Here is a 26728-nt window from a genome sequence, read left to right on the forward strand (position 1 = left end):
TCTTTTGAATCTACAGGGAAAGAACCCAACTCAAACCAATCAAACAAAGGAAAAACCAAACCAACATAAAAAACCAAACCAAACCAAACTAAAAACAAGTGAAGGGGAAAAGAATGAGAAGAAGCAAAAAGAAAAATAAAAGACTTAATCAAATAATTTCTTACACTCTATACACTCACCAAAATATTTATATTTCTTTCAAAGTGACTAAGTAGCATCCACCAAAATTTAAATGAAAACTTTATTATATTATTTTAGAAGCAGAAATTTTAAAATATCAATCAAAATTAACACCAGCAATAAGTATACTATACAACATGTGTGCAGCAAAAATATTTAACTACTCTGTTAAGGTTAGTCAAGTAACTAGAAGAGTTAGTGAATGAGTTGCCTCTGGTTTCAAAACTACTAGCAATGATTAACATTAAGGTGGCAAAAAAAATAGAATCCTCATATGTTATGATTATTTTCTGCTAATAAACCTTTAAAACACTTGGCTTTCTTTTAAGTTATCTGTAAAAATATAGAGGGTTTTTAGATCCCCTTTTGGCATAGGATTGGATTTTTTTTTCCTCGCACCTGAATACTTAGAAGACAATCTTTCATTTTTCTATACTTTAGGTTCTTGCACAGTGAATATAGATTTGAGTCTTCAGACAGGTATAGAAAGAAGGGACTGTATTTGATTTAAATTTATTCAACTGATTTTCTCCAAGAAAAAACTGAGAGTCTCCTACACCTTTCTTTTAAAAATCAGCTAAGTACCTGAAAAGTAAAATAACAAGATGGTTTGCTCCTTGTCATTTCCTGATAAATTCTGCTACTCAGGATTACCAGTCTAGAACGGGCAGGATTTTGCAGAATAAAAAAGTCAAGACACAAATATTTGAAATCTTAGTCCAATACTGTCACCATAAGAAACAATCTGCCCAGTTTTGCTCCAACGAGTCACCTCCTTGTCTCATTTTTACATTATAATTCCTGACAAAAGACACACCACTTAACTTGGAAGTTTACCTTTCAAGAGTTCTTCAAGGGAAATCCGACTTAAACATTTCCTAATCTAATAATAATATTAATATTAATCTAATAATAATAACAACAATAATAATAATAGCCTAATCTAATAGTCTGCAAGTTTGCACATATTATTTATTCAAACGTTTCTTCAATTGTTCTAGATGCCTAGCATCAGCATCCTGGAGAATTAATACAGTAGCTTTAGACTGAAATGGATTGTACTCAATAGTCATCAAACAACAAAGATCTATCAGCTCTTTTTGACATTTCTCTAAACCATCCTTAAGTTTTGGATGTAAAGCAGGATCCTTTTTCAGCTTATTAATTTCAGGCACTGAAAAGCCAATGAAACTTGTTAGAATATCATCTGCAAAATCTACTTCAAGATAAGCAGAGCCATCAGAAATTTTTGCCTTTATACCCCAGGACCCATTGCTTTTTGTGAGGTTTCCAGTGAGAGTTACAATAAAACATTTAACTTTCAGAATTGTAACAGTTTCTGGTTTTTTTGCAAGGAGAAGGGAAATATATGTGAAAGGTGGAGAATCTAAATCTAAATGTGCCTCTACTGCCTTGCAAGGAAAGATCTGTGAATCGTGTCGTTGCTGATCTCCTTCTGGATCCATTCTTATGGAAAGTACCGGATCATCATTTAATACCCTGCTGTCAGAAGTGTGTTGCTGTTTACATCTGTTCTCATCTAGGTCTGTATAATTCTGCCCCTCTTCATGAGGAGTTTCCAAAGAGAAAGCTGATGAACTGCAGGTCTGATTTAAGCCCTTGTGTGGCAAAAAGTTCCTAATGCTATTTTCATCTTCATCAAATATTGTTCTTCTCATGCTCTTTTCCTTGCTGATAGCTTCCCTGGGCTTATCTCTTTCATTCACATTGTCTTCTTCACCAGTGCCATTTAAAGATGAATTGCAGGAGCTTCTAGATGCATGTGGAAGTCTGCCAGTAATGAAACGCATGTTTCTGTTGATCTCCACTGGTGGCACTTCTTCCATTTCTCTTTGCATCTCTTCTTCCAGAAGAAAGTCATCTTCTAAAGGAAAATCATTTAAAAAGCCATCAGCGTATTCCATGGGAGGTGAAACTTGTTCATCTAAGTGAGGCAAAGGACTTCCAGATTTTTGTAGCAAAACATTTCCATTGTGTGCAGTCACTGAACCTGAGGCTGTATTAAAATTGTTGCTTCTAGTACAGTATCCACTTTCTAAAGATGTTCGGTTGTTTAAAGTAAATTCATTATTTTCATCAAGGCTGGCTAAAAGCTCTTCATCTGAAGGGCCAAGAGTTTGCTCTAACTCATCCACAGGCCTTGAAAAAATCTGTTCATGTCCAGCTTGTCCAACAGAATTAGGGTTTTCAGCTTCTCCAATTAACCTAGCAAGGACTCTTTCCTGACAATAATCCTCAAGAAGAGCATCAACTTCACCACCCAACAGTTTCACATTTTCTGGTTTAAGCAGAAGAACTCCAAGACGATATGCAATATTGCCCTGCACAGTGATTTTTGTTCCAGGAGGAAGGTTACTGCAGAGAACGGGCACTGGTTGATACTCCATGCCCTGAATTTGATGTATGCCATCTGTTAATTGTAGCATCAGCATTCGAGTAGGTTTTGCTTCCCAGGGCTTCTGAAATGTCTGAGTACTGGCTGTCACTTCTTCATTTACAGTGCTTTTCCCTCTTAGCTTCTGCAACTGAGAATATGCTGGCTGGCTAACATCCACCAGTGAATCAATCTGTATGGAGAAGCAGCCTGATAACTCTCCCTTGGGAGTATCTAAAATGCAGTTAGGCAAAATGGGATATTCCAAGTCTCTCAGATCGGTAAGAAGCCATTGCTCAAATACCTGCTTGTTTATCTGAGCTTGACTTAAATTGCTACCACTATTTTCTTCTTGAATCCAATTAATACATGCTTCCAGCCATGTTAAAGGAACTTTAACGTGCCATGTGGATGAAAGCCAGGTTTCCACTCTTGCTACAATGCTAGATGTAGACATTTTCATTTATGGTAAGAGACTGAATTCCCTAAAATTGAATTCAAAAAGACATATTTAATCTTCTGACAAAAACTGAAATTATTACAAGTTTCATGCTTATATTTTAAATTAAAAACACTTCTACAGACAATGAAATTCATAGTCATTTCCAACATCTAACATTTCAATCAGCATAAAAGGTATGTGCAAGTAGCAGCATAAAAGTTAAGTGAAAAATACAAGAAAAGTATGGAGACTTATACAAGCAACCACACTTCTGTTGATTAAACTAGAAACATATAACTGAAACTCTTTTCTTATAGATTGAAAGTGAATGGACACAAAAAACCCAAACCATAAAAGCAGTATGTTTTAAAATATATTTCCTCTTTTTTTGTGGTTTTCTTTCTGCTAACACACAATTTACTTTAGAAATTGACCTGAGATGCTACTCTCCCACTTCAGCAGCCCTGTTAAGAACAGAAGAGGACCTATAGAACCAAGCTGAGGTCTATCAACGCCTATACCAGAGGAGCAACTTTCAGTCCTCAACTGAAAACTTTGTATGTGACAACAGAAAGCTGGCTTTGAAACACTGTTGTCTAGAGACGCAGCTTGGCAGCTATCATTTCGAGGATATCAGAGGCTAATAAACTCTAACTTGTAGGTTTAGGAAGTACTTCTGCACAAACGGAGTAAAACAGAAGTATTTCAGTTGGAAGGGACTCTTGAATGATCATTTAGTCCAACCACTTGACAAATTCTGGGCTGACCAAAAGTAAAAGCATGTTACTAAGGATATTGCCCAGATATGTCTTAAAAACTAAGAGGTTTAGGGCATCAGCCACCTCTACAGGAAGCCTGTTTCAGTGTTTGATCATGCTCTTAGAACTAGAATAATTCAGATTGGAAAAGACTTCCAAGATCATTGAGTCCAACCTCTGACTGAACACCACCACCCTGCCAACTAGATCATGGCACTAAGTGCCATGTCCAATCACTTATTGAACAATTTCAGGGATAGTGACTCCATTATCTCCCCAGACAGCCTATTCATTGCTTAAACACCCTTTCACCCCTTGTGAAAAATTCCTGATGTCCAACCTGAAATTCCCTTAGTACACCTTAAGGTCTATTTCAGAGCCTGACCCTGACCTTAAAACAATTCCCTTTAAAGTAGATTGTGGGGAGCAATAATGTCTCCCCTGAGCCTCCTTTTCTCCACCACTGCTCCCTCAACCACTCCTAACACCACTTACTCTTTCGGCCTTTCACCAGCTTTATTGTCCTTGGTAAAGAAATTATTTCTATTGTCAAGACTAAACCTTCCCTGATACAGCTTTGAACCATTCCCACATCTCATGTTGCTGGATGCCAGGAACACAGCAGCACTCCCTCTCCAGGTCCCCTCCTCAGGGAGCTGTACAGAGCAATGAGGTCACCCCTGAGCCTCCTTCTCTCCAAACCAGACAAACCCAGAGCCCTCAGCCACTCCTCACAGGATGTGCCTTCCAGCCCTTCCACCAGCTCTGCTGTCCTCCTCTGGACCATTCCAGGACCTTCTTCCCACCCTTCCCAGAGTGGGGGGCCCAGCGCTGCACACAGGACTCAGGGTGAGGCCGCACCAGGGCTGAATCCAGCAGGATGATCCCAATCACAGCTGGTGATGCTGTGTCTGCTGCACCCCGGGATGAGGTTTGCCCTCCTGGCTGCCCGGGCACACACTGCTGGCTCACCCTGAGCTGCTGCCAGCCAGCACCCCCAGATCCCTTTTGCGGGGCTGCTCTACACACACTCCTCTCCCAGCTCATACTTGTGGGGAGAGCTTTACTGCATCCCAGGCACAGAATCTGGATTTGTTCTTGTTTAATTTCATGCCACTGATGATTATCCAGTGCTCCAATATATTTCAGATCCCTCTGCAAGGCTCTTCTCCATCGAGAAAGTCAGCAGCACCTCCCAATCCGGTATCGCTAGCACACCTGCTAATGGTGACCTCAACTCCGGCATCCCTGTCACTACTACAAACATTGAAAAGATACCAGGTTGCCTAACTGTGCACGGATCATGTTCAATCCCTTAGAAAGGGCAACGGAGTAACTCAATCTCTTTACAGGACACAACGAAAACGAAACGTATACTAAGAATATTTAAGAAACACCAGGTCTGGGTTCTGCTGCCTTTATTGGGGTATTTTTGGCATTTATTTATGGTCTTTAGAGTGAACAAAAGAACACCCTGCCTCCAAGCTCTCCCCAAAAGATCCACCGCTCGGAAAATACCGCCTAGTTAGCCCAAATAAAGCGCCACCTTTCAACGGAGGAGGTGAAGGGGCTGAGGGAGGACGGGAAGCAGAGGCGGGGGGAAGAAGAAGACCTGAATGAGGACAGGTCGCAGCTCGCAGCCCCTCGGAGGGGCCGAGAGAACTCCAACTCACCGGGGCTAGCGAGCGGTGGTAGCGGGGCGACCCCGGCTCCCTCCGGCCTGAGGGATCGGGCAGCGCCGGAGCCCGCGCTCCCCAAAACCGCCGCGAGCACCAACCAGCCAATGGGAGGTGCGCGTCGAATCATCGCGAGAGTCTCGCCAGAGCGGGGACAGGCTGCACGCACAAGGCGGGGTTTTAGCGGCCGCCATTTTCTCGCCTCCCGGCCGCAGCCGCTCCCGTTTTTCTGGGCCGCCCCCTCGCTGCCCGCGCCGCTCCCAGTGCGGCTCCCGCAGCCCAGGTATGAAAGGCAGGCCGGCCGGCCGTAGCATGGGTCTAGCGGCGCCACCCTTTCCCCGGGTCCGTCTCGTCCTTTCCCTCACGGAGGGCGGTGCGGGTCGCGGCGCCGCCTCTTGTGCTGACGGACAGCGGCCTCACCCAACGAGGCGGCGGTGGTGCCGCGCGGGGGGCGGTGGTGGAGCCAATCGCGGGTGACGCTGGTGGATGTGCGCGTTGGAGTCCGGGGCTGCTCTCCTTTCTCTCCCGTACGCGGCGGGGCCGGCGGCGGGCGCAGGTACGCGCAGCCCGCGGCGCTGTGCGGCCGGGGCCGGCGAGGAGGGGAGGGGGGTGGGAGAAGGGCACAGGCCGGTTAAGGCCTTCCCTGGGCCGGTAGAGCCGCCGATGTACTCCGCTCGGCGACGCGGCGTGACACAGCGGTGCGAGACGGCCTGTGTGTCCTGTTTTGGGGCCTCCACTGCCGAGGGCTGCCGTGGCCCCAGGGCTTTCGTGGGGTCGACGGTAGAATAAGGAAAACGCTGCGTGGAGGACATTGGTGTGCCGCCGCCTCGGCTATTGCTGAGGGCCCTCAGGTGGTCTCTGTCCCCCTTGCCCCCGCCGGGACAGCGCGGGTTTCGCAGCGCCAGCGGGTGCGCTTCAAGGGCAGGGGCGCGGCGGCCGCTGCCGCCTTCCCGCGCCCACTCGTGGTAACTGCCCAGGGATAACTTCTGTTGGGGATTATGGCGGGCGCAGCGAGGGCGCTCCGGGCCGCGCCGATCGGGGGGCTGAGGCTCCGCGTCGCGGCCTCGCCGCTTTAGGGGGAGGGCGGAGTGCCCGTGGCGTTAGGACTGACCCTCCTCCGCCTGCTGCGCCAGGCTTGGAGCCGCCGGGCACCTCCTTTGTGTCCGCCCGGGCCGAGCTGGGTAACGCTCCCCGCGGCCGCGTGGTGGTGGCGGCGGCCCTTCCGCTCCCGGCTCCGCCTCGCAGCGGGCTGGCGGGCGCCATTTCGGAGGGCGCCATTTCCGTTGCTCTGCGGGGGTGCCGCAGCGCCGCCACGCTCGACCCTGCCCCACCACTCTGGGTGGGCGGCTGGAGATGCAGGCAGGGAGGGAGGGGGGAAGAGCGGGGCAGGCTAGAAGTGCCGCTGCGCCTTGGAGGCGCTCTGACGTTCCTCAGCTCTTGGGTGTGTGGTCGTTGGTTCCGCCTCTCGTGTCCGCTAGTCCTTCTGTGTTATAAGAAACCTGACTTTATTAGTTATGGGAATGTCCTCGATTTACCTAGCCGAGCGAGGTTGCTGAGAACACATGACTTGTGGGGAAGTTTGAGTAGGAGAGACTAAGCCGTGAATTGGAACTGCAGCTGATGACACTTAGCTCCCCGCTGCCTTAAAATTCTTGGGATAGTTGGAAATAGACTAATCGGTGTCTGAAAGGGCTGTTACAGTTTGTCCGGGTCTTCCTTCCTGCCCGTCCGCGTAACAGCGCAATTCTGGCACTGTCTGCCTGAGTTCTCGCTATTACTAAACTTGTGCATGCCTGTTAGCCCGCTTCACGTATCTGGAAATGCCGGCATATATTGGGAAGGCAGAACTTGCTTTTAGCCCCTACAAGCCGGGCAGCAATTACATAGCTGCCTAAAAGTACGTTTAATAAATAAGAATCAGCTTCCTCCCCACCCCCATTCCCCCTCCCCCGATTATGGATACAAGAATGAGTGCCTGTTGAGGCAATGGATGTTAATGGAATGCAAAGGGAAATATGTGATTGTTTGGCTGGATTTGTAAATCACATTTTTAATGATAGTAAGTTGGAAAATTTTTTTTTTTTTTCATTTACGCTACTCGCTGATACGACTAAGTGACTAAAAGCAGGTCACAGTCTGTCGATTAGAGGTGCTTTTAGAGGTTTTGGGGTGGTGTGCATGCAGTGGGTTGTATGTAAAGGGTAATATTTTTAAAACCACATTATTTTAGTGTAGTTGGAAGTTGTAATTTTTATTTTATTCATAGTTGAGAGGAACACATGGTCAAATGTGTGCTAGTAGAGAATTTGTAGAACAAATGCTGATGATTACCGTAACAGGACTTTTTATTAAGTGTAAATTGTGTTGACCTAAATAGCAGGACCAGATTTTGGTGTAGTGCCCTTTAGAAAGTGAAACCAAGCCACATATCATATAATGTTGAGATTATGTGGTTACTTAAAACTTGGGTGTGCCCAAAAATTTTAATTCAGACATTAAGAGTTTATGTAAGTCTACAGATTTCACCTTAAACTTCTCTTTGTGGTGTTTTTGGCTTAGCTATGCTTTTTCTTTTATAAGGAAAAAATTTACAGCAATTGTTTAGGCCAGCCCTTCAGTTTCTGATTGTAGCAGAAGCAGACTTACAACGTGGGAAGACTCACACTGATATATGCTGTTTTCATAGGCTCTTGAAGCGATAGGCTGTTGGATTTTGATCCCGCCCAGCATACTTGAGATTTTGTCAGCAAGGATATATAATAGCGGTAAGTTCTAGCAGCAGGCATTTATTTTTGTTATTTTTTTCACTTTAGCGTGAGGTACAGTTTGTCTTTTGACAAAAAAATGTACTGTCTTTATTTTTCAACAGGTTTTGCTTGCTTACATAAGAAAAAAAGACAATGGAGACTGAACAACAGGAGGAGACCTTTACCAACACAGAGACAAATGGTAAATTTTTTAAAGGACTATTCATTTTTAGAAAGACTCTTAAAAATTTGAGTATTTCAAAGAATTTTATAATGATTTACCTTTACCATGTGTTTGCATCGGCAGTAATTTTGTGTTCTGCATTAAATGTCTTCTATTTTAATTAATGTGTTGTTAATTAACATGGGTACATGCTTTTGAAGCATTAGTACATAATCTTTTGGTTGATATGTTTTAGACATGAGAACTGAAAGTTATGACTAAATTCTGAAAAATATTTCTGCACTGTATGAGGAATGTAAATATGTATGAATGCTATAGGGCATATCTGTTAATTGCATTTTGTTCATTGTAACGGTTACATGCAGGAGTATGAATATATGAAATATTGCTAAAGAGCTTAATGGAAAATTTTTTGGGAATTACCAGGGAAGTTAGGGCATTATTGTTGTTGATTTGTGCCAGTTTTTCCCAAAACATCTGTAGTGCTACTTTGCTATTATTTCACCAGTATTTCAGTGTTGGACAAACTACATTTGAGCTTTATGCCTGAAAGGTTTCCCCAATTGAAATTATAAAAACATACTAAGTGGGTGATGCTGCATTCCTTTGGATGTGTCTAAAATGTTGTGAATTTCTTACTGATTGTGTGCAGCATTCTAATTAACCCATAGTTGATAGCTTTTTAAATGCATTTTCAGTAGTTAATCAGTAAGAAAGCTGTTGACATGAAGGCTGGTTTCTGTGCTTTGGATGCTCAGAATGGACGTCTGTAATTAGTTTTGTGCTAATAGGAATAAATGTAGTAATAGTACAAAGCATAAATTTGGCACGTGTCCCACTTCATTATGACTTAGAAAGTTAAAAAATGTTTATGTTTCCCCCCTATGGACCTCTCTACAGGCAAACGTCCTGCAGAAGATATGGAGGAAGAGCAGGCCTTCAAAAGATCTCGGAACACTGATGAGATGGTTGAACTGCGCATCTTGCTTCAGAGCAAAGTATGCTTTTTTTACTGGTTTTGTGTGTAGCACTGTTCAAGATGGTGATGACAAAGTGTATGTTGAGATAAAAGTGTGGAGAGATTATGTGCTTTTTTTGAAATTTATTAGAATAATTTTCAGTATATAGGAATGATAGTTGTAGGTGTATTGCAATAGCATTGTCCTCCAGGTTCTCTTAAAAGGGTAAGTCCCTAAGGAACAATACAGGGTTTATTAAAAAATATATACTTGCTAAAAAGTAGGGCAGTAAAGAGTCTAAGATATTTTTACGTTTGAGTGGAAAGTGGCTATTTTGAGGGTAATGACTGGATATGAGTCTTTGAGAAAGAAGGTGTTTGGTGGATTATAAATAAGTGATTTTTAGGTTAAATATGTGAGATGAGAACTTAAGATTTTAGTAATTCTCCCAAATAGATCTACTAAAGTTGTTCAGCTATATCAACAGGAAGAAGTATGGGAGTAGTTCTTCAGGGATTGCAGTGATTTTTTTGACGAGAGTAAAGAGTTAAAGTTGGTGTGTATGAATTTGCTCTGGTGTTTCCAGTTGCTACAGATGATTTATACTTTCTGAAGTATCTGTCTTTTGTGTTGGTGTGAAAGAATGTTGCCTGAACTCTGGTCTTTCTCACCAAAACTTGAGTCACATGGAGTACCATTAAATATTGTGCACGCCTTTAGCATAAGGTATGTGTGTAATAAAAGCAATATTTTTCGTAGAATACTTGAAAGAACCTGGTAAAAATGTATTTCCAGTTCCTATATTTTTACTATTAGTCAGTTTATTCCTGTTGGTAGCTTTAATGAAGTTGGTAGCTGTTAATGTTCATTTCAGCCTTTTTCAGATTATATTGCTCTGAGAAATTAGTTACTTTACTGATGTGCAAAACAGTATTAACACTTGAAATTATCAAATTTTTGGAGCTTAAAAGTGGAATTTTGAAACACAATCCGTACGGGGGGGGGGAAAATAAAAATAAACTGATAATGGAGGAAATAATTGATCTGCATTACACTAATTTAGTTTGGTTTTTTAATAGATCTAGTCTGTGAGAAGTTCAACATGGGCAGAATTGCCTAAAACTTCTCTTTAGAATTGAAATATTACTGACAAAGCTGAGTTATCTGTCTCTGTGTGCTGTGTTCCATGGCTGTATGAGTTTTTGGTAATTTTTTTTTAATGCCAAAGTGATGCCTCTCCCCACCTCTTGGGCCAGCAAAAATAGATCTGCTGTTTTTATTCTTGAGTTCAAAAACTTAGTCTGTGCTGAGTTGTCATAATGTAACTTCTGTAAACTATTTTCCAGAATGCTGGAGCAGTGATTGGAAAAGGTGGCAAAAATATTAAAGCACTTCGTACAGACGTGAGTATATATGAGTTTGAACTAATTTAACACTGCTTCTTTCAGAGCACTACATCGAAAACTTGGTTGTGTGCATTTCTAGAAATGGGAGCAATTCAACTCTATAGACATCCAAGTTACAATCCATTTGTATTGATTGTCAGAGTAGATAACAGTTCTTCAATTTCTGTTTCAATTAAAACCCAGCTTGATGCAAGGAAGGAGAGGTTTATGTTAAATCTCTTCACTTTTTAATAGGATTCTGATAAATTACCCACTTGAAGTGAGTTACCATCCTAATTAAAAATATTGACAAAACTTACACCCCTCAATAGTACTGTTCCCCATATGTGTGCATCAGTTACAGTACTGCTGAAATCCTTGCAGGTGGCTGGCTTAACCCAGTGATAGAGGAATTCTTTAACTTCCTTCAAAAAAGCAAAATGAAATCATCCATCTGTTCTTAACAGCTTGCACATGAAGCACAAAAGCATTAATATTAAGGTTTCTTGCTTTAAATATGAGTATAAAACACTAAAGGAACATTGTATTCTATTACTTGGAAGCATTTTTAACTGGTCATGACTTAATGCCTGTTCACATTTTACAGGGGGTTGACTTTGGTGATTAGACACATGCTCAGCGTTAATGTTGTGTATTTATAAAACTTGGCAACACTTCTTGAATTCCATTTGTTTACACTCCTGTACTTAACATCAGCTACAATTTCTTTCAATCAAGACTCTGTTCAGCACAAGATTTGGCAGTATATCATTACAAATCAGTTCCAACTAAGTTCATAAACTACCGCAACTAGAGTTGAGATTTTAGTTGAAATGGTCAGGAATCATACATATGCTCACTAACTTTGGCAGCTAGTTGTTCCTCTTTTTTTAGGGTTTTTTTAATCTGGTTTTTTTTGTTGTTGTTTTGATTTTTTTTTTTTTTTGTTTGGTTTTTTGAGTAAATCAGTATGTCACCTATGTCCAGATAATTTAGATTGGTCTGGATCACAAACTCCCGATTTGCCCAAGGTTCTAGTACTATCAGTCTTGACAGTTTTTTCATCTACCCTCATGAGCCAGCCTGCTACTGAAACATCATTTATTAAAAGTAAATAGTAGTTTAGTCAGATCAAGTGACTCATTTTTAAAGTCCATACTGTTAGGCCACAGTCGGTGTAGCAATCCGTTATTGTGTTAGCCTTCAGAACAACTTAAGCTTGTTTCATTAATTGAGAGTAATGAGTATAGTTTGTATTAAATTAAAATTTATTGCTTTTCCCCCTTTTCCCTCTCCTTGTTTTTTTGGCCATATATCTCCGTTGCCCATGTACTGGATCGACTTGCCCCTGCGTTGCCCACCATGACGTTGGCCCATCCGCCCCTGAACGCCCATGTGAAAACCCTGGTTGGCTATGCCCAAAAATGTGCTCGTTGCCAAACGGGTACCATACTTGACAACTTCCGATTGAATACCCATGCCCAATGCCAACATCCACGAACGCCAATGACCAATGCAGTACAATGCCAGTGTTTCAGTCCCAGACAGCAGTGGCCCCGAGCGGTATGTCCCAACAGTTTATGCCTCACTGCCTGAATAGAAAGAGAGAAATGTATTTTATTACCTGCCTTTGATATAATTAAATAGTGTCCCCTTATAGACGGTGTATTGTTTTTTTTTCAAGTTTTCTGTCTTATTTTCCCCATTAAGTCTTTTTGTCACTGAACTTTTACGTGAGTTGCCCACCCAAACAATCCACTAATTTTATTTCAATGGAAGGAGCACAGCTTCGAGTGTTGCATATTTGCTGCATTGTAAATCAGATTGGTTCAAAATAGTCTCTCGCTCTGTCTTTGTGGCCCACCTTGCTCCCCTCAACATTGCCTGTTCATAATTATTTCTGATGAAGTGCTAATTCCGGTTCGCTTTCCTTCACTTCTCATTTGTTTCGTCTTTTTTTTGTCTTGCATTTGTATTTGTTTTCTTGGAGGGCCCATTAGTAATCTGAGTTCCATAACCTTATTCCAGATCCAACGTTCACCACTTGTATATCCTCACATTAAATATGAGAAGGTGTGCCAGTTCTACGAATGTAATAGCGAGGGTATCCTAATTAGTGGTGGCGGGGAACATGAGTATTCACTTCTACTTTTCAGTTCTGCGTCAGTTTCTTGCCCACTTAATTTGAGCCCTTCCAAAAGCCCATTCTGTCTTTCTCTCTCTGCAAGACCTACCTAATCTTAAATTTCTCATGCATATATACTGGGCATAAACAAAGATGCATGTGTTGTAAATTGAGCAAACAGGTTTACTTTAATTGGGGAATACTTATAAACTCTTCTTTGTAGTAAATCTTGTTAAAATTTTGTGTGTGATGATGAAAAGAATTTACTTCTGCTTTTTCTTTTCTACCTTCTCCATATTGTCTGTCGTTGTGGCTTCCAACAGCATCTTGAGTATAAGTGCAGATATAGAGACAATTGGAGAAATCTTGAAGAAGATTATCCCTACTTTAGAAGAGGTATTTATCTTGAAATTTTCTTCTGTTTAGAATGAAAATATTAGCTTTTGAATGAGATTGTTCTAGAGTATTTGCTACTTTTTAAACACAGGGAATTAGAAAAGTGAAAAATGCCAAAAGCCTTTTAAAGAATGATTATGTCTGTCATGTTGGCATTTTTTGGGTATAGGGCAAAGTCTATCATTGTTTATTAAACTAACATTTTGAACAGCCTTCCTGTTTTCCAAAAAATAAGTGTTGTGCTATTTGATGCCTTAATTTTTGTAGCAAGCGGTGCAGTGTAATTTAATAAATAATGTAAAAAATAGGGAAAGCTATACTTCACATTGAAGCGAGGAGTTTAAATTTTTGTGGTTGTATCAGAAGAAATACATGAGTACAATTCAGCATTAAATTAAATCACCCCATTCTGTTTATTAAAAAAAACCCCAAATATTGAATTTTTGTGATTAATCTTTATTGCTTCTCCCTATATGCATCGTATTTACAGTATCAACACTACAAAGGCAGTGACTTCGACTGCGAACTTCGACTTCTTATTCACCAGAGTTTGGCAGGAGGCATTATTGGTGTCAAGGGTGCTAAAATTAAAGAACTCAGAGAGGTACTTGCTTTTTGTTCTTCTGGGATTTCATTTTGTTCTATAAGCAATGTTTTCTGTTAATAAGGGGCATATCTAAGTATGTAAGTGTGGTAATTCCTTCTCAACATGTTGCATACATGCTTTTGTTGTTGTGGGACAGAACTGGAAGATGCAACTTCCTCGCAAACCCTCAGAAGTCTGAATGTCAGTGGCAGAGCCAGGACTTGGTTAAACATATTTTTGGTAGAGTACTGTTTTTAAAGAAAGTATTTTTACTTCATTTTATTAAAATTGCATTCATTTCTCCTTTTATACCAAACTGCTGCATAGTGTAGAATTTTTCTTGTGGTTGAACACACAAAACAGTTGATAATGAAACCATCTCCACAGTAGATGTATTGTGGAAAGACTTCATGTTTGCTTTGTTTGCTTTTGTATTTTTTAATTCTAACTCTTTAACTCTTGGAAGACCTTTTTTTTTTTTTTTTCAAGTGAAAGAGTAAGATTCTAAAAACTTAATGGTCTCTATGAACTGAAAACACATGGTTGAGTTTCTTGGCATTGTGTCAGGCAGTTTCAGGTCAGTTCAGGTATAAGCCAATACTTGTTTGTATGGATTAAGAAAGGCAAGATAACTAGACATAATCCTAGCAACATTGCTTTCTTAGCATCCAGGGCATGTTTAATTTGAAAGCTAATACAGCCTGTAAGCTCACAATGGTTACGTAGTCCTTTTTCTAATACTTAATTAAATGATGCATCGTAGCTTTGTCACAATTAAAATAGAAGAAGATTAATTTTTTTTTCATCTTGGTACAAAACTTAGAGCAGCAAGATCTTTAAAATATGCAGTTTTCAAATTTTGTGTGGTACCTCAAAAGCAAGCATGCAGATTTAAGTGGGTGGGAACTTAATTGTCTTTTAAATCTATTTTTAAAGTATTGTAATGATTTTGTAAAGTTTTTAAAAATATATTTGATAATCTTGGATTATTTTCTTCTTCTGCAGAACACTCAGACCACCATTAAACTCTTTCAAGAGTGTTGTCCTCATTCGACTGACAGAGTGGTGCTTATTGGTGGAAAACCTGATAGAGTTGTTGAGTGCATCAAGATTATCTTGGATCTTATCTCTGAGGTAATGTTCATTAAATTAATTTTATTCTTTCATTGGCATTCATGAATGTTTTAGACATTAACAGGATGGAAAATGGTGTCCTTCAGTTTCTAGTTTAAATTTAGTACCTCCTACTTTCCCAGCAGCAAATGATGGACAGTTACAAACCTTGGGAACTGTTTCTATTGTTTAGAATTGAAATACACACCTTATGAGCAATTTTTGGTAGTACTGGGCCATTTATGCTTTGCATGTCCTCAGAATGAAAAATTCGAAGAGGAAGGAAAGCAAAATGTATCTGCCGCATCTAAGTAGTTCTACTGTCATAGTTAAGTTCACAGGAAGCACATCAACATTACCTTTCTTGGCAGCATTGTGAAATCAAGAACACGTTCCAAATGCATAAATGTGTTAGTTTAATTAAATATGCCAGTTGTAATAGAACTATCTGATTTGGGGAATTGTTTTGTTTGTTTGTATTAGTCTCCAATTAAAGGACGGGCTCAGCCTTATGATCCCAATTTCTATGATGAAACATATGACTATGGTGGCTTCACAATGATGTTTGATGATAGAAGGGGACGGCCAGTGGGCTTTCCAATGCGTGGAAGAGGAGGTTTTGATCGAATGCCTCCTGGTCGTGGTGGACGACCTATGCCTCCCTCAAGAAGAGACTATGATGATATGAGTCCTCGCAGAGGACCTCCACCACCTCCACCAGGTCGTGGTGTTAGAGGTGGCAGCAGAGCTCGTAATCTTCCTCTTCCTCCTCCACCACCTCCTCGTGGCGGGTGAGTTGTTGGATGATTGCATTATACAAAAACTCATGTTGTGTATCTTGAGTCATATTTATATTTTCAGTGATTTTTCCATGCTTCCATGTTGGTAGTGATTATGCAGGATTGAGCCTGTATTAGACCAGAGTATTTTGAAATTTACTGAAATTTATTTACCTGCTGTGATGTAAGTTGCCAGGATTATAGTCAGTAGTTCTGGAACTTGTCCTATTCAGTACTTGGGTAGAATAGTTTGATACTAAGTTATATGTGCGCCCTGAATGGGAAAATTCAGATAAGAATAAACAAGCTAGCTTATAACACGTGTAACACAATTAATAAGTTGCTGTCTTTTTCATTTTAGAGATCTGATGTCCTATGACCGAAGGGGCAGACCGGGAGACCGTTACGATGGCATGGTATGAGCATAAAATTTGCTCTGTTGTGTCACTAAGCACGGTTAGCATGCTGACCTCCTGTTGCTGAACTACATTCACTTTCATGGAGGACATACATGGTTCTGATAGTAAAACCAAAATGTTTTGTCCATACCAATTGTCCTCCTGTACATGAATATTTGAGGTGTAAATGGTACTCTTCTGTTTTCTTCCTTGCTCCCTGTCATCAAAAAGATTCAGTGATTTTGATTGTGCTCAGCCCTGTAGGTTTTTGAGCACTGGCTGTCTTTCAGATTTTTTTTAATCAGCATAACAAAAATGGGAGATTAGCAATTGGGAGATTTTTCAGATAGAGAAAGCATGTCAAAACAATGTTCTCTGGTGAGTTACACAAGCATTCTTAACACTAAAGGTGGTGGCAAGCATGAGCATTGATGCAGTAATACACATTATGGAAGAGTATCTGAGAAGAGCTCTAATTGATGGAAGGCAATGGCTCTATTGAATCAATTTTTCTATATTTACTAGTTTCTCTACAGAAAATCCACTCTAAATTCCAAGTGTTTTGCAGGTAGAACCACTGCTTAGTTGAATCCTACATCAATTCTTTCTAGGACGAGAAAGAAATCTCATCGTGTGTGGAAGCTTAAAACAAAGGATACAGATAGTTTCTATGTTGCATTCTGAACTGTCATGCCCCAGTAGCCACCTGCTGTTCTGAGACCACATTCCTCTTCCCTCAGTAGGAAATCCAGGAGGTTCTCCTGGTTTCAGCTGGGATGGTTACTTTCTCAGTACCTGGTCCAGTGCTGTGTTTTGAATTCAATATGAGAATAATGGTAATAGCATGCTGATGTTTTTGTTTTTCCTATGTAGCATTTATACCAAGTCAAGCATTTAATCAGTGTCTCATGCCCTGACAATGCGTAGGTACACCAAACAAGTATTGTAATCAGTACAGGTTACCCAAACTAGCCAAAGAGATATTCCACCCCATAGAACATCATACCCAGTATATAAACTGGGGCAGTTACCCAGACAGGGAGTCCGTAGGGATTTGAGGATGGGGTCTGGCAGTGGTGAACAGTTGTATCATGTATCCTTGATTTCATTCTTGTTTTTTTTATTGTTTTGGGGCGTGGTGGTAGTTGATTCATTTTTTTGTTAGTTTTCCTTGCTTTATTTTTAACTTTTTCTCAGTTACTTAACTGTTCTTATCTCAAGTTGTAAGTTTTATTTTTGGTTCTTGTCCTAGTTCTACTGAGGGTTGGGTGGGGGTGTGTGACCAAGCAGCTCTGTAGCACTTCGTTGCTAGCGCTCTTTAACCACAACAGAAGTGGATCTCTATAGTAGCAATATTCTTTTCTCCTCTGGTTTTGTTTGGCACTTTCTTTAAGGTGACAGGTGACACATTATTTTTTTTCTTCTAAATTAATGTAGAAGATAGAAATGAAAAAGAGCTATGAAATGGGCTACCTCCAAATGGGCTTCACATGAGCTCCTTGGGAGTAAGAATTACTGGAATTCCAGATTGCAAGAATGTCATGTGCTAATTAGAAATAATAAAAGGAAGATTTGCAGTTATAAATATTTGCAGTCACACATGCAAATATGTGTTTCCCATGCTACTGTACATGGTAAGAAACTGGAAGAATGAAGAAGTACACCTCCGAGATTCCTTATCTGTATTTACATGTTTTCAGAGCTGAGCTTTTGTGTTCTGTTTGCAGCTTGTAAAGCCTGTGCTAGAATACATAAAAGCCTGCCCTTGTTTGGGTATTTGGTTGAGCACAGTCATACTTACCTTGACTCTTGGGCAGTAATGTGTTCTGGTTTTGTTCTATTTCTATTCCAGTTCAGCTAGAATAGAAAATCCATTTTAATTTAGGCTTAGCCTGTCAGGTTGACCTTCACTTTGTCATGAGTTTCTACACAAAAGCAGAGTAATTTCTTCTAGTTTGTTTTTTTTTTCTTTCTTTTTTTCATGAAAGAAACCAAACAGTTTCGTTTCTTTTTTGTAGTGTCGTAGTGAAGCCGCTCATAACTCTGGCTCCTTTGTGACCAAGTGTTATAGCTAGTTAAAGTGAGGACTACTTCCCAACAAAGATAGTATTTAATTTCTAGTTTTAGTTAATCATGATCCTAGTATCCTAAATTGTGTAAGCAGAAAGGAAATTTTCACACTGAGAATGGCATCACAGCTTCAAGTATTATGCCAAAAGGTAAAGTCCTCCTGTGCTACAAGCATCAAGTAGAAACTGTTGTGTAGCTAAAAGTTTAAACAAAACCAGTATTACTGCAGTTTGTGATGGAAAAAGCTGCTCTTAGAGGGTAGAAATGCTCTTTTCACATGAATTCTATCCTACGTAGGTGTAATAAAAGGCAACAATTGACGAACATCTCAAAAATACTGGAAAAATTTAATGTACAAAACCAAATTATTTTACCAGTTCTCTTTTTCACTAAAGGCAGAAAGATTGAACAGTTGACAGTCTTTAAGACTGGATGCTGAACTGTGGTTTTTCCTGTTCCAGAGATGCAACAGAGTATTGACAACTTTGTAAATTCTGAGATGAGAAAAACCCATTTTGATTTTAAAAGATGGGTAAATTCCTCTTCTCCAAATAGAGTTAAGCACTTAAGATGATATTTGTGTGTTAGCCTGGCTTAAAGTTGTAGTATAAATATGTACTGCTGTTTGGATGCTCATTTGACTTACAATCTGTTCTGAAGCTTTTTCTCCAAAGTACAGACTTGTTTGTCAGCATATAGAAGTGTAACTACTACAGTGTGTAACTACTCCAGATCAAATCAAATCCTTTGATCAAATCCTTTGATCAAATCTACCTTATAAGGGTATGGTGATCTGAAAAATCCTGAGTTTTCTGTATTTTTTAACACCCTCATTATCAGGGGCAGGCAAAAATCAGTGAAGGAAGAATGTATGACAACTCTTCTATTTGTTTGTACAGATGCTGGAAAGAAGTAACAAAATTTCACTTTCCTAGGTCACTCTTAAAAACCAGAAAAACATACTATAAAAGAATTTGACATCAGTTAGGACTGCATGCAGGGTTTTTTATTCTATGTAAAAGTTAAGCTCTTTGCCTTATCCAGCCCATCTGTCATCTGATTTCTGTCCCAGAGACTGGCACAAATTAGTCTGCAATGTAAAATGTTAAGTATGCTAAGACACCCAAAATTAGTTTCAAAAACTAATTTTGCGCAAATAAACATCACTTACTGAAACTGTAAAATTCTGAAAGAAGTGCCATATATCATATGTTTTAGAAACATAGTTAAGTTTCTAATACAGTTAGGCAGCAGTAGCTTGTTAGTCTACTTACTGCTGGATGATGTATGTGGATAGTAGAACATAAGAAGCAGTGTCCTTCCTGCTTAACCCACAGCTGGCATAATCACTTGCAATTACTTGTTTCAATCTTGCTAAACCTTTTTCTAATAGATGGCAGAATTAAAAAAATGATAAAGTTTTTTTACATGTAAAAACATTTTCTGAAAGAAAAAAGAAGGCTTAAGTTTTGCCATGCCATTAGTTCTGAGCTTCTTAGTGAGAGGAGAAATCTGCTAATACCATAGAATGAGAACGAAAACAGGAGTTGCCCATTTAGAGTTGCCCCAAAGTAAAATTTAAAGCCAGTGAGTCTTGAAAGTGGTCTAAATCACATAATTTCAAGTCTTTGTTAATAGTATAAGGGTTTCTTCGTATCACTTTGCATTCTGTTTAGTTGCAACATTCTCTAAAAGTCTGTATGACCTGGATTTCCTTTCTTCCTCTTACGTTGCGTCTGGAAGATGATGCAGTGTCATGTGGATGCCTGTGATGACATGCAGCCCCCAGAGTTGGTGAGTGTTTCCAGCCTATTTTTTGAAAACTGCTTTATTGAATGAGTTAAGTTATAAAGCACATTTTAGAGATCTTGAGTGTAGTCTGTGGCAACTTGCACCTATTAAAATTTATAAAGCCATTCTTCTAACTTTAAATTTAGGGGCAGAGTTAATGGTGTGTCCTTTGAAGTCAGGTAATGTTAATAGAAATGTGGAATTACGCAGTAGCCTGGTAAAAATAGAGGAGCTTTTCTGTACCTCTTTTGCCTCCTTTACACAGTATTTTCATTTTGGTGAATGATAACTTTCTCCATAACTGATGCACTATAGATGCATCAATTTATGAATTATGTTTTGTTTTACTTCCATAAAGTTGTGGGATTTTATTTCAAGCAGCAAATATTTAAAGTAGCTTCTCACTTTTATTTGTGAATAAACTGTGTTTAACTATCAATCTATTTGAAAATGTATCACTTGATCAGATAGGTGTTGGGGTGTTACCACAGAATTATAGAATGATTTTGGTTGGAAGTAACCTTAAGGGTTAATTCCAACCTGCCATGGGTAGAGAACATTGAACTAGACTGAGATGCTCAGGGTTCCATTGAACCTGGCTTTGAACACTTCCAGTAACTGGGAGTCCGCAGCTTTTCTGAGCAAGCTGTTCCAGTGCCTCACCACCCTTACAGTGAAGAATTTCTTTCCCATACTTAAACTAAACCAACGCTCTTTCAATTTAAAGTTGTTTCCCCTTGTCCTTCCTCTACATGCCTGTGTGAAAACTCCTCTCCAGTCTTCTTGTAGGCTGCCTTTTGGAGCTGGAAGGCAACAACAAGGTCACCCTGGAGCCTTCTCCTCTCCAAGGTGAACAATTCCAGCTCTCAGGCTCTCTTAAGAGAGGTGCTGCATCCCTCTAATAATCTTTGTGGTCCTCCTCTGGACTTAATCCAGTAAATCCATGCCCTTAATGTTGGGGGCCCCAGAGCTGGATGCAGTATTCATATTGGGATCTCAATGCTTGACCTTTTGATGCAGCCCAGGCCCAGAGGTTGCTGCTCTGGGCTGCAAGTGCTCATTGCTGGGTCATGTCTCACCTTTTACCCACCAGCATCCCTAAGTTGTTCTGGGCAGGGCTGTTCATCCCCCAGCCTGTATTGGTACTGGAGGTTGCACCAAGTCAGGTGAAGCACCTTGCTCATTGTCTTGTTGAGACCAATTAAATGAGATTTCCTATGGGCTCACTTTTGGAGCTTGTCCAGGTTCCTCTGGATGGCATCCAGTTCTTCAAGTCTGTCAACAGCACCACTCAGTTTACATACTTGCTGCAGGTGTACCTAATCTTTTTGTGTCATTGATGAAGGCATTGACTAGCACTGGTCCCAGTGGAGGCCAGTCTCTGAGGGAACACCACTTAACGTCTGTTGAAACTCTGAGCCATTGACACTGCTCCCTCGATGTAACTATCCCTATTCAATAAACAGTCTACCTGTGGAATCCATCCCTTTCTAATTTGGAGGGAAGGACATGGGGACCATGTCAAAGCCTTTACAGATGTCTGGGTACATGGTACCTGTAGCCCTTCTCTTGTTCGCTGATGTAGTCACTCCATTATAGAAATTACAGAGCACATCAGGTGTTGGCAATGTCTTGAAGATGGCAAAATGCCGCCAAATTAATACTTTTGATTTATTCATGTGAAAAGTCAGTTCTTCGCTTATATACACAGCAACTGCTATCAAATTCTATTGTTTTGTAGTGTGGAGAGGCAGATGCGATCAAGGAAGGGTGTTCTCTCTAAGAGGAGTTAGTCCAAAAAGGTATCCTGTTGCAAATACCCGCAGCAATATGTGCGTGTATGCAGTATGCTATCAATTTAACCTTAAGCAGAGTCCTTCATTGTCTTGTATTTTGGACTCCACTGTGAGCTCTATTATGTTGTCTTATAATATGTATTGCTTAGTAACATGATTAGACAATACAGGTTGCTTAGAGACAGAGGATAAGCTCAACACATTGATCTGAATAGCTTCCATTTTGATGTAAAAAGAAAGGTGGCAAGGAAGATTTTTTGGGAAAGTTGTTACTTTATAACTTCTCTGGGCCCCTGCTTGTGAGTGGGTGAACTTGACTGACTGCCAGGGGCTACCCAGCTGGTCTCATGCCCCTTCCTTAGTAGAGTGAAGGGAGAAAGTAGGACACAAAAGTCTGGCTCATGACGGACACAGGCAGATAACATACTAATTAACATCATAGGCAAAACAGAGTTGGCTTGAGTAGGTTTACTGCCACTTTGAGTAGCATGGTGAGGAAACTTAAAAACACCTCTACCCATCCTGCACTTCTTCAGACTCAGCTTTCACTCCTTCATTCCTTACTCTTCTGTTTCCCTGCCGTGAATGGTTCAGGGGTGATAGGGAATGGCAGGTTCCCAATCAGTTCATCACACCTGTTGCAGCTCCTTTCCTCTCTGCGCTGTTCCCCTGTTCCAGTGTAGGGTCCCTTCCATGGAATGATACAGCTGGAGCTGCTCAAATTATCTGTTTCCAGTGGACTGCAGTTCTTAGTGAACTGTTCCGGCGTGGGTCCCCTTCATGTGGTACAGTCCTTCAGGAACAGACTAACTTGTATCATGGTCCTCTCACAGGGCACAGGTATCTGCCTGTACAGCTTCCTTCTGGGCATTTCTGCCTGCTCTCAGCATAGCATCCCTCAATGTGCTACAGTGTAGTGATCTGCTACAGTGTGGTTCTCTCCATAGGCTGCAGGGCAGTCCCCATTCCAGTTCCCGAAGCACTTTTTTCATCTTTGCTCACTCATGCAGTCAGTGCACATTGGGAAGTTTTTACTCTTTTCTTAAATATTATCACTGAGATGTCATCATCTTGGCTGACAGTTTCAGCTTTAGGCAGCCTCCTCTCACAAGACCCCAGGAGTCTCTTCAGAAGTGAATTTGAGAGAACCACATATACTTATTCTCTGCTTCTGTAGCAAAGTATTAAATAACATGGTTTTGCACATTTAGAACACATTAGATGAAATGAGAGCTTCATGTCAAATGCAAGTTAACAAATCCTAATAATAACAGGGCCAGGAGTGCTTGTTGCAGTCATTTACATTCAGTATGTGGTGGTTCAGATGTAACAGAAGTACTTAATGTCATGATTGTTTATTCTAAGATGTAAAGGTTTTGTAACATAGTCAAAATCAAAGGTGTAGGATGATTTTCTGGGGTTCCAGTTCCCCCGGAACTGGAGGCTGGAGTGTCTTTTGAGATGTTTTGGTAGTATTAATAAGGCTTTACTCTGATTTTGTAATTTTTATGTTTAGTACAGAGGTCACAAGTAGATCAGCATCAACAGCTACAAGAAGCTGAGATGGTGAGAGTGCCTTGGTAAACTGGCATGGCTGAATTCTTTGTCATTTCATGTGTTATTCTTAAAGGTTTTGATAGGGCAGGGTAAGAATCACAGACTATCAGGAGTTGGACAGGACTTATAAGAATCATTGCATCCAACTTGTGGTCCTGCAGAAGATGGCCTCTGGCCCAAATAGACCAGAGGTTAATGGGATCTCTCCCACCCACCCCTTTTGTCTCTGGTCTTCCATCTTTGCCTCTGGATGCCAACTACTGTTGTACTTATATCAGATTGAGGGCTGTGATATTTGATTAAATGGGCTCAAAGTTAACAATATAATGCTTAAGATAAAAATGTGTTAATGAAACATGTCTGTTCACGTTAATGTTTTTTTCTCTTTTCTCTTACAGTTTGAGGGTGGCTCTGGTTATGGTAAGTGTTCATATAGAATCTTTGCATGTAGTTCATTATGTAGTTACTAAAGGGCTTGATGCATACACTTAAATCAGATTATTCTTACGCAGGGGGGCGTGGTTCATATGGAGATCTTGGTGGACCTATCATCACAACACAAGTAACGATTCCCAAAGATGTAAGTAAAGTTGATTTGCTTTCAACTCATGCTTTCTCTAAAAAAAAAAAAAAGTCACAGCCATTTCTCAGACTGTTTAAGTAAATCTGAAATACTTAAAATGCTTGATTAAGTACTTCTGATAGAAAGCAAGTATTTCTTATTTGCAACAGTGTATTGCTTGACTGTTCGATTTCTGTCTTAAGAGAAGCATTAGAGAATTCTACTTGTGGTTAATACTCAGTAATAGATATAGATATGGTCCTTGTAACCCATGCAATACATGTTTTGGAAATGAGAGCTGGTTCTCCCAGTTTTATCTCACTTGTGTTTATACAATTAATACTTCAAGCGATATTTTTAGGCTAAAAAGAAATAAGCTCTCATTGCAACACTTAAAACTTACTCAAATTGTTGTAATTTTCTAACTTTTTGGAAAGGCAGCTGTATCAGGAAATGAATGTTTTTGCTTTCTTCCCCAGTTGGCAGGATCTATTATTGGAAAGGGAGGCCAGAGAATCAAACAAATACGTCATGAGTCAGGAGCTTCGATCAAAATTGATGAACCACTAGAAGGCTCAGAAGATCGGATAATAACTATTACAGGGACACAGGACCAGATACAAAATGCACAGTATTTGCTTCAGAACAGGCAAGTTAAAGTTTAATGTTGTCCCTACTGTCAAATTAACATGTATATTGTAAAACTGCTCTCCTCTGTGAATCATTTTTTTAATAAGGCAGGTTTTAAGTAACTATTTGAACCTAACTTCTCTAGTAGTAGTAGTTTTGCCTTGATTCTCTTCTGCTCTCCATTCTAATTAAAATGAAGACACCCTCAAAACTAATCTTGCTGGAAGACATCTTAACCAAGCAGTCCTCTCATTTCTCTGGTGAAAACTGCTGCAAAAAAACTACTTGTAATAAATTACATAGAGCCTGTAGAAAATATAGAAGAATTCAGTGGATGTTGGCCTAGTTCTGTGTGGAAGACTAGTGATTTTGTTGTTTTTAGATAACTAAATTGACAACAAATCACAGTCTGCCATATGGCACAGACCATGCCTCTACAGGACAAGTTGAAATCGATTTGGGGCTGTTACGCAGCATTTCACACCTTGCTGACAGTACTTTGCCTTTTCTGCCAAATATTAACAGCTACAGATAGCATTTGCTGTATTAACATTCTGGCTGCTATAGCAGTTTTAAGATCTTAACTGGATGTTTGGCATTAGATTACTAATATTTAACTATGCCTGAAATACATTAATATAATTGTTAGCCATTGACATTTTAAAATTATGTATTTTTAAATGTTAGTAATTTGTAATTTAATATGCTCTATGAATGTTGATGCAAGATGTATGGTCCATCATTCTAATACATGCTTTTTTCTTTTTCTTTTATAGTGTGAAGCAGTATGCAGATGTTGAAGGATTCTAATGCAAGATTATTTTTTCTTTTTATAGTGTGAAGCAGTATTCTGGAAAGTTTTTCTAAGACTAGTGAAGAACTGAAGGAGTCCTGCACCCTTTTTTTTTTTAATCTGCTTCTGTTTAAAAAGCCAACATTCCTCTGCTTCATAGGTGTTCTGCATTTGAGGTGTAGTGGAATACTTGCTGTACACCAGATGTAATGTTTTAGTTCCTTACAGATACATGGGGGGGGGAAGGGCGCACAAGACTAACATTGAAATTTTGAAGTGGCAGAGAGAATGAGTTCTATTTTTGTTCATTGTTGGTGGTAAATTGTACTGTTTTTCTGTAATTGTTGTGAGCACCCTGCTTTATGTACACTGTATCTTACTTTGAAGGGGGAAAATATGGCTAGGCCACAGTGTCCCTGGCATTTGTTGAGAGCAGTGTGCAGAATGTAATGCATTTTTGTAAGAAACATTTTAGGGTTTTTAAATAAATTTAGTGAACCTATTCTTGGTGGTCATTTTTCTTCAAGTCTACATAAGGTCATAACTAAAATGTATACACCTAGTTTTGTTTTTTTTTTTCCCTCATAAATTAAAGTTGCTGTTAAGCTTGCTCTTCAGTTTCCTTGATATATAGATGGAGTTACGTGGGATTTTTTTGACAAATTAAAGAGATTGTGTGAAAACAATGACTGCTTTGCTGTTTTGGGGGGGGGGAAGGTGAAAATACTCACGCAAATGTATAAAACTTGGCCCTCTTTGCAATACATATATATATTGGTGACAGTATATAAATAAAATACTTTAAAACTTTGTGATGTCACTGAGTAAACAGTCATAAAGTACACCTGGTTATAGACAGCTTGCTTAATGCAGAGTTGCTCTACCCTGACTGAAAAAATGATACCTGTTTCCTGAGCTTTTGTTTGTATGAGGTAGGAATTGCGATTTGGCAAGATGAGATATAACTATGTAACTTGTTTTCCATTGTATGCAAAACTTCAACTTGTTTCCCAGATGTATGTTGAGTTCTGTAAGAATTATTTGTGTGAAATTAAAAAAAAATATAACGCCTCTGGATATCTCATGAAGTATTGGCATTTGTATTTATAGTTTAAAGTTTTAATTTCACTTCCTGAATAAAAACAGATTAAAAAGTTTAAAGGTGTGTGGCACATAGAGATATGATGAGTGCAGAGTAAGTGAAGATTCTTTTATTGTCTTTGGTTGGTTGGTTGGTTTGTTGTGCCCCCTTCCCCCCCCCACCAGATATGTGGTGTGTGAACTTGGCCTATTTCACGTAGCTGCTCTTTAAAATGGCATGGTAAAGGTTAGGGGCGTTATGCATAAGGCTGGCTCCCTTGGCAGAGCGATGCTGAGTTCTGTAGAAATGCCATCGTTCTCTTTAG

General features: G+C 39.9%; 2 protein-coding genes across 6 annotated transcripts; one reads left to right on the forward strand and one right to left on the reverse strand.

Annotated features, from left to right (window-relative positions):
• Positions 1–222: 222 nt before the first annotated feature.
• RMI1 (RecQ mediated genome instability 1) lies at positions 223–5578 on the reverse strand. The gene is made up of 2 exons (XM_030237379.2): positions 5449–5578; positions 223–3060 (listed from the first exon to the last, which is right to left on the reverse strand). Exon 2 carries the CDS (start codon positions 3036–3038, stop codon positions 1149–1151), a length of 1890 nt encoding a protein of 629 aa, XP_030093239.1. The 5' UTR covers positions 3039–3060; positions 5449–5578; the 3' UTR covers positions 223–1148.
• Positions 5578–26406, forward strand: HNRNPK (heterogeneous nuclear ribonucleoprotein K). 5 transcript variants are annotated; one of them, XM_050986490.1, is made up of 16 exons: positions 5578–5734; positions 8138–8216; positions 8321–8399; positions 9270–9380; positions 10688–10744; positions 12246–12289; positions 13175–13247; positions 13738–13851; positions 14839–14967; positions 15430–15737; positions 16087–16141; positions 19937–19987; positions 23736–23757; positions 23835–23917; positions 24379–24548; positions 25306–26406. In XM_050986490.1, the coding sequence occupies exons 3-16, from the start codon at positions 8352–8354 to the stop codon at positions 25337–25339; spliced, it is 1299 nt and encodes a 432-aa protein (XP_050842447.1). In that variant the 5' UTR covers positions 5578–5734; positions 8138–8216; positions 8321–8351; the 3' UTR covers positions 25340–26406. The 5 variants fall into 5 exon arrangements, with proteins under 5 accessions (XP_050842447.1, XP_030093243.1, XP_030093244.1 ...); XM_030237383.2 differs by lacking the exon at positions 5578–5734 and adding an exon at positions 5843–6007 and having other exon boundaries at positions 8321–8400; positions 9283–9380; XM_030237384.2 differs by lacking the exon at positions 5578–5734 and adding an exon at positions 5843–6007 and having other exon boundaries at positions 8321–8400; positions 9283–9380; positions 25366–26406.
• Positions 26407–26728: the final 322 nt, after the last annotated feature.

The sequence above is a fragment of the Serinus canaria genome, chromosome Z (genome assembly GCF_022539315.1).
Source record: "Serinus canaria isolate serCan28SL12 chromosome Z, serCan2020, whole genome shotgun sequence".
Classification (NCBI taxonomy): domain Eukaryota; kingdom Metazoa; phylum Chordata; class Aves; order Passeriformes; family Fringillidae; genus Serinus; species Serinus canaria.

Coding starts and splice junctions, on each gene's coding strand:
- RMI1 (XM_030237379.2), bottom strand. CDS start 3,038: ATGAAAATGTCTACATCTAGCATTGTAGCAAGAGTGGAAACCTGGCTT.
- HNRNPK (XM_050986490.1), top strand. CDS start 8,352: ATGGAGACTGAACAACAGGAGGAGACCTTTACCAACACAGAGACAAAT. Junction 10,745..12,245: donor TTAAAGCACTTCGTACAGAC/GTGAGTATATAT, acceptor TGACCAATGCAG/TACAATGCCAGTGTTTCAGT. Junction 19,988..23,735: donor ACATGCAGCCCCCAGAGTTG/GTGAGTGTTTCC, acceptor TTTCTCTTACAG/TTTGAGGGTGGCTCTGGTTA.